This window comes from Eubalaena glacialis, chromosome X (assembly GCF_028564815.1).
Source record: "Eubalaena glacialis isolate mEubGla1 chromosome X, mEubGla1.1.hap2.+ XY, whole genome shotgun sequence".
Taxonomy (NCBI): domain Eukaryota; kingdom Metazoa; phylum Chordata; class Mammalia; order Artiodactyla; family Balaenidae; genus Eubalaena; species Eubalaena glacialis.
Window position 1 is genome coordinate 109,549,105 of NC_083736.1, and position 6,755 is coordinate 109,555,859.

General features: G+C 46.8%; 1 protein-coding gene and 1 non-coding gene across 2 annotated transcripts; both read right to left on the reverse strand.

Moving 5' to 3' along the window:
- Positions 1-3,247: 3,247 nt before the first annotated feature.
- RPL39 (ribosomal protein L39) lies at positions 3,248-6,755 on the reverse strand. Its single transcript, XM_061178375.1, has 3 exons — positions 6,591-6,755; positions 5,267-5,370; positions 3,248-3,441 (listed from the first exon to the last, which is right to left on the reverse strand). Exons 1-3 carry the CDS (start codon positions 6,591-6,593, stop codon positions 3,393-3,395), a joined length of 156 nt encoding a protein of 51 aa, XP_061034358.1. The 5' UTR covers positions 6,594-6,755; the 3' UTR covers positions 3,248-3,392.
- On the reverse strand, positions 4,194-4,326 carry LOC133082795 (small nucleolar RNA SNORA69). Its single transcript, XR_009699016.1, has one exon. It is a non-coding gene; the product is annotated as a small nucleolar RNA SNORA69 (small nucleolar RNA).

Genomic DNA, 6,755 nt, shown 5'->3' on the forward strand with positions numbered 1-6,755 from the left:
CCAGCAGATCTGTGTCTCGAAAAGCTCACTCTGGCTGGCCACAGGGCTATTAAACTACGGTTTCTCAACCTTGGCACTATTGACATTTTGGGCCCGATGATTCTTTGTTGTGGAGGATTGTACTATGCATGGTAAGGATGTTTAGCAGCATCCCTGGCTAAACATCCTCTAGCTGCCAGTGGCACCTCCCCGTCCCCTAGTTGTTGCAACCAAAGATGTCTCCAGACATTGCCAAATGTCCCCTGGGGGGCAAAGTTGCTCCCAATGAAGAATGATCGATTAGTTTTCTCCGAGGGTTTGCCACCCTCCCTCCCTCTGTTCCCAGACGGGCATATCTGATGTGCACAGGTACAGATGCACGGTATGCTCTCTTGGCTGCAATACCTGTGAGGGTCATACTTGCCTCTGGCTCCCCAAATACCCAACGTTTTGCATAAGCAGGGGCTTCATGTTTGCTTCTCCGGGCTAAACCACCCTCAGGGAAGGGTAAATGGTTAATATTTCACCCTGTTCTTTCCAAGAAAATCTACTTCCTGTTCAATCTGGTTCTCATTGCCATTCCTGCTGACAGCAGCTACCTGCCATGTTAAGTACTCAAACTGTTAGTTGCTATCAGCAGCAATGAGAATTGTGGAACTCTTTTTTTACCCTGGCCAATGAAAGCGCCAATTCCTAACCACTGGACTGCCAGGGAATTCCCCTTTCTTCTTTTTCTTAAATTTTTTTTTTTGTTTGAGAATTGTTTAACTTTTTTTCATCTGTAAAATGGGAGAATTATCTGGTAGGACTGATCCTTGATCGACATTATCATTCAATCCTTACAAACCCGAAGTAGGTATGATTCTGGATAAGTCTCCTGATGTTTCCACAGCTGGTTCAGTAACAGAGGTGGGATTCAACTGGAGGTGAGTGTAAGGCCCAGGATTTTAGTTCTCAAGTCACCCTACCTCCTTTCTTTCCAAGACCTCGAGTGGTTACTCTACTCCAAATTCAAATCCTGGAACTAGAAGGGAACTGGCATCTCTCCAAAGGCTGACATTGAGCACCAACTCCATGCCAGCTCTGCCTGATTTCCCCCCTGACGACCTGCCCCTTCCCACTATCTTCAGTCCCTGTGTCTTATTTTTGCTTTATCCAGCATACAGCCCATGTCTGCTGGGGAGGGGTCCACACCAGAACTTTAATCCTGCTCACTCCCCATTCCTCTTCCCCTTTTCCTAGTTAGGCACTGAATCAACTGCTTCAGTGCATTATTAACTTCATCCTCACAGCCCTCTGAGGGAGGTCCCATATTGCAGATGACACTGAGGCTTACAGCTGGTGCATGAAGAGCCAGATTTGAATGCAGACTATGCAGTCTTGTCACTCCAGACTGCCAACTCTTGGCCACCACTCTGCTGCTGCCTGCTTCTCAGTAGGCCATTGAGGGATGGACAGCATCACCAAGGGGTTGACTGTCTTTTAAAAGCTGATCTTATGCTGCACCTCTTATAGGTAAATATAAGTCCTAAATATCTCAAAGCTCCCATTCCTCCCTTCAGGAAGCAGCAATCTAGTCCACCGAGGAAACAAATACCGGCACTTACTGTACGAGGCAGTGAGGAGCCACTGGATCCAGGACCTGTGTCCAACCCCAGGCTCAAAAGAAACCCCTTTTACATGGCCAACCAACCCTGGTGTCCATCATTTTCCCTTTCAATTTTAATCCTCCTTATTCAAGGTCTATAGAGAAAGCTCCCTCTGCCATGTGACCTTGGCCTTGTCCTAACCTCCCTGGGCTCAGCGAGGAGCCAACCTACTCTGAATGGTGAGGGTGAGGTATTCCTAATACTCCAAAATGGTTAGAAATTTCCATCACATGACTGTCAATTTTATCAAGTCCCTCTGCCTTGGACTTGAATAACATTTTTAGCACATTAACATTTACCAACTGCTGTTCACACAGTAGCAGCTGTCTTTGAATATGAAGGAAACACTGATGCAGTAAGAGAAAATATTTGAAATCTAGGAGCTTGTAAAGGAAGTGGAAATGTTTTTCCAAGATCTGTTGGCAGCTCCCACGTTCTTGGGCTGGTGGGTATTCTGCAGCCCACCCTTCAAACTTCTGGTGAGCAGTGGTCCTTAAGGACTGTGGTCATGAGCCTCCTAGTGTGGTTACAGGTCAGGGGCCCCTCGGCTGTGCAAGGGGTGCAACCACCATTTACTGCACTCTGACAGCTCCTGTCACTTGCTTTCTCGGCGGCTCTGTCCAGCGCAGGCTCCCTACAAGCTGGGTAGGGAGTTAGCACCAAACCTGATCCCCCTTCCTCTGCGGCAGTTCCAGCCTAATTCCACAGGTAACTGGCACTCTGGCTTCCTCCCATCTTTCCCAGATGTTAGATATGGCCTGTGTATTGGCCTATTACTAGCCTAACATACATCTGTCTATCCATCGGTTAAACTCAAGTACCTAATAGTGCCTGGCCTGTAAATTTGAATGTATTAAATGTCAAAAATACTCTTGATTTCTTTCAACCATTTAAAAATGCAGGGACTTCCCTGGTGGCGTGGTGGTTAAGAATCGGCCTGCCAATGCAGGCGACACAGGTTCAAGCCCTGGTCCGGGAGGATCCCACATGCCTCGGAGCAACTAAGCCCGTGCGCCACAACTACTGAGCCTGCGCCCTAGAGCCTGCAAGCCACAACTACTGAGCCCGCGCGCAGCAACAGAGACCCAACGCAGCCAAAAATAAATAAATACATAAATTTATTTTAAAAAATAAAAAAAAAATGCAGAACTTTAGTTCACAGGCCATACGAAAACAGTCAGCAGACCAGTTTGCCAATCCCTGGTTCACGTGATTCCTACTCTTTGAGGACTGGCACCATAGAATAGTATATGAATATGATTTTTATGGGACTTCCCTGGCAGTCCAGTGGTTAAGACTGCACGAGTTCGATCCTTGGTCAGGGAACTAAGACCCTGCCTGCGTCGTGGCACGCCCCCCCCAACAAAAGCCTTTTATTTTAAGAAGGTGCTACCCTCAGGTATGAGGATATACAGTAGGTATAAGAGCTGCTAGTTACAGGGAGCTATTAAACAACAAAATCTAAAAAACCAGTTCCTTACTTTTACTAGCCATACTTCTAAGTACCTGGTAACTAGAGAACATTTCTATCATTGAACAGTCCTGTGTTACATCTGATAGGAGGGGTATTTATTCAGTACGTCATCACAAACCAGAATAATACAATAACAGTTCCAACAAAAGGTTCACATGTTTATTACTGAGCTACACAGTGAGCAGTGGTGAGGAAAGATCAAGAAAAGAGGAGAGAGCATCAAACACAGGCAGCTGTTCCAGACACTAGTGATGTTCTGATTATGTGTGCCACTTCGTATGTGAGGCTCCTTATAGACCCAGCTTGGTTCTTCTCCAATGTCTTCTCTTAGAGTTGTACCTATACAGAAGGAAATCACAAATTACAAAGGCAGTCTGACCTCAATTTAGCTGCTCTTATTGACCACAAACTTTGCCTTAAAGTACCATAAAAATCTTTGAAAGAAAAAGGGTTCCACTTTCCCTACCTTTAACAAGTTTGGAGCTCTTTTTGGAGAGTAAAAAACGATTTGCTAGATGTGTTAAAGAACTAGTCAAAGCAATTTTTTACCTCTCAAAATGATTCCAGGCTAAGGAAAACACACACTGGTTCCTTATAGGGACTAAGTAGTGGAGAAGCTCTCTCCTCTCCCCAAGTGTACGCTCATTCACTTTTTTTTTTATAATTTATTTTTAATGCAGCCTATTTCTTTCTTTTTTTTAGAGTAATCTTTTATTTATTTATTTATTTTTATATTTTTATTTTTGGCTGTGTTGGGTCTTCATTTCTGTGCGAGGGCTTTCTCTAGTTGCAGCAAGCGGGGGCCACTCTTCATCACGGTGCGCGGGCCTCTTCACTATCACGGCCTCTCTTGTAGCGGAGCACAGGCTCCAGACGCGCAGGCTCAGTAGTTGTGGCTCACGGGCCTAGTTGCTCCACGGCATGTGGGATCTTCCCAGACGAGGGCTCGAACCCGTGTCCCCTGCATTGGCAGGCAGATTCTCAACCACTGTGCCACCAGGGAAGCCCTTGCATAATTTTAATAATACATTAACACCTTCAGTCACTTCAATACCAGAGCCAAGTGATTTGCAGAGCTAAGGCTATCTCAGAAATGTTCATGTTGATCTGCCATGATTTTACCCCCATAAAAGGCAAAATCAAAAATGATCAACACAGATTTTCTTTCAGCAGGATTATGTCAGTACTTCCACGAAACGGAGCACTGTAATTGCAACCTGCTTTCAATACATTTTAAAAGTTAGACAACACACACACACACAAAAAGCCAGACCACAGAGCAAGAGACCAGCATCTGATAATTGCAGGTACCCTCTATTGAGCTAGGCACTGAGCTTTATATACATTTCTTTCATTCCTCACAACTATAAAGGCAGGTCCTACCATCATTGGATGAGGACACGATAAACCAAAGGTTGCAATCAATTGGCCTATAAAGCTACAGTGGGTGGCGATTTTCACATGTCTAACTGGCTAAATGAATTAAGGAAATGGGCCTTCAATTTTAGCCCTGACAATTCACATCTTAATCTTGGTCTTCACATCAGCCAACTAATCCCACTTCTACTTGCCATACAACCAAATCAGACTTCTATACTAGCTTCACGATCTTGCACTCCTGAGCTTCAGTCTTGGCAGGGACCCACTTGCTAGGCTCACCCTACAGTATCAGCTTAAAAATGCTTTGAAAATATTTTGGCTGAAAGGCACGCAGGAGACCTGAGTTTTAGATATAGCTTTGCCTGGAGTTACCCTAGACGACCTTGGAGGTCCTTTGTAGCAATTCTAGTAATGTCTTTCTCCTAAAACCATCACTTCAATTACTTCTGCAGTGGAAAGCCATCTTCCAATCTTTAGAAAAGATAAACACTATGATCTTCCCCACTGGGATGTGTAATGAGACAGCCTTCCATCTTATGTTCTGGCTCAGACTGAAGACAACAAGGAAATTAACAAATATTGGAGGAGTGTCTGCCCCTAAGCCCAGCTGTGGGCTGACTGCCTCCAGAAACCCAGAAGAAGCACATTAAAAAAAAAACCAAAAGAATTTCAGAATGGTGGCTCAGGACGAATTAAATTGCATAGAACTTTCAATTGTGCATTTATGCCCCCAAAGTAATCCTAAGTTCAACAAAACACAAGGGTGGGGAGTGTTTGCCTTTACCTGATTTTATTACCAGTTTTCATTCGAATCCACTGGGGAATGGGACGATTCTGCTTTTGTTTCTTGGCCAGGAATCGCTTGATCCTGAAAGTCTTGTGAGAAGACTGGGAAGGAAATGCAATCAATTTAACAGCAATACCAGAGCTTGCTCCAATGATTCAAAGTCAGGAACTCCCTAAATCCAACAAATAGTCGAATGCTTAACATATACCAAGAACAACCCTCTCGATGCTAAACCCATCACTGCCCTTTGCTTTGTTCCTCACTTCTCCGGAGGCAGATACCATAATTCCCACTGTTCAAAGAAAAATCAGTAGTCAGGAAGGTAGGTAACCTGCCCCAAAGCAGAGTATTAATGCGCAGATTTGGCTGGGATTCAAACCCAGGTCCTCTCTGCTCCAAGGCTAGGGCGTGTTCCAGTCTTCCCTGCTGTCAGCCCAGGACTGAGAGGGCTATAGTCAGAGATGGCGGGGACTAAAGCACGTGGTTTTCAGGAACAATCCCTTGCAAGTCAGTGAGTCTCAGCGCACTATTTTGTACACCAGGGTACTGGGACTTCCCTGGTGGTCGAGTGGTTAGGATCCCACGCTTCCACTGCTGGGGGCCCCGGTTCGATCCCTGGTCGGGAATCCAACAAGCCGCACGGAGCGGCAAAAAAAAAAAAAAAGATTTACACAAAGTCCCTGACTTTCGGTAAATCTGTTCTAGCCCACTGACCATTTTGGTATTAATTCTAACTCTATTTAAAAAGTCACTTTCCCAAGGATGACTTTCCCAGTTTCCCGTCACATTCAGAGCACATCACCCCTTGATCCAGGCGTTTCTACGAGGTGACGTTCAAGTCCCTGAACAAAAGGCTAAAAAGTCCTGTAATCTCACGACGTGGAAGGATCCTGGCCCCCAAGTAAAAACAGTCTTCGAAAACCAGCAGCCTACATTCCCTTTTCGATGCCAGGAACATCCCGCGTGTCGCAGGCAGCCCGAAGTCAGGCCACGATTTCTGGGGTACCCCCTCGACTTCTCTTCTTGCCCCCGAAACAGAGTTCGCTCCGGGAAAAACGGGAATCCCTGCCCGCCTGAGCAGTGGCCTGGAGCAGAGAGCGCCCCTTCGGACCTCGCGGGCCCGGCGCAGCCCGCCCCTCCCCAGGTGCTCGCTCGCTTCCCGCCAGGCCCTCGGACTGGAGCCGTGGCCCAACTCCATCTCCTCTGGAAAAGGCCTTAAAAAGGGTCCCGCACATCGACGCAGCCCACGGCACCGGCGAGCTCGCGGAGACCTCAGGTCTCGGAAAGCCACCCCAGAGCTGATGGTAACGGATGGACTTACCATGACGAGGAGCAAATCCAACCGCACATAGGATGGCGGACAAGAGAAAAAGAGGAGGAATCGAGCGGAAGGACGTGTTTAGAAGGCGCCGCCGGGGGCGGGGCTTGGGGAGGACACGCCGTGCGCCAACCAACGCCCCCTGGCGGCCGCTCTCTGCACACGCTC

Bases quoted from the DNA above. Each gene is read 5' to 3' on its own strand.
- RPL39 (XM_061178375.1), bottom strand. The intron at 3,442-5,266 runs GTAAAGGCAAAC...CCTTCTGTATAG, and splicing joins AAAACTGGTAATAAAATCAG to GTACAACTCTAAGAGAAGAC.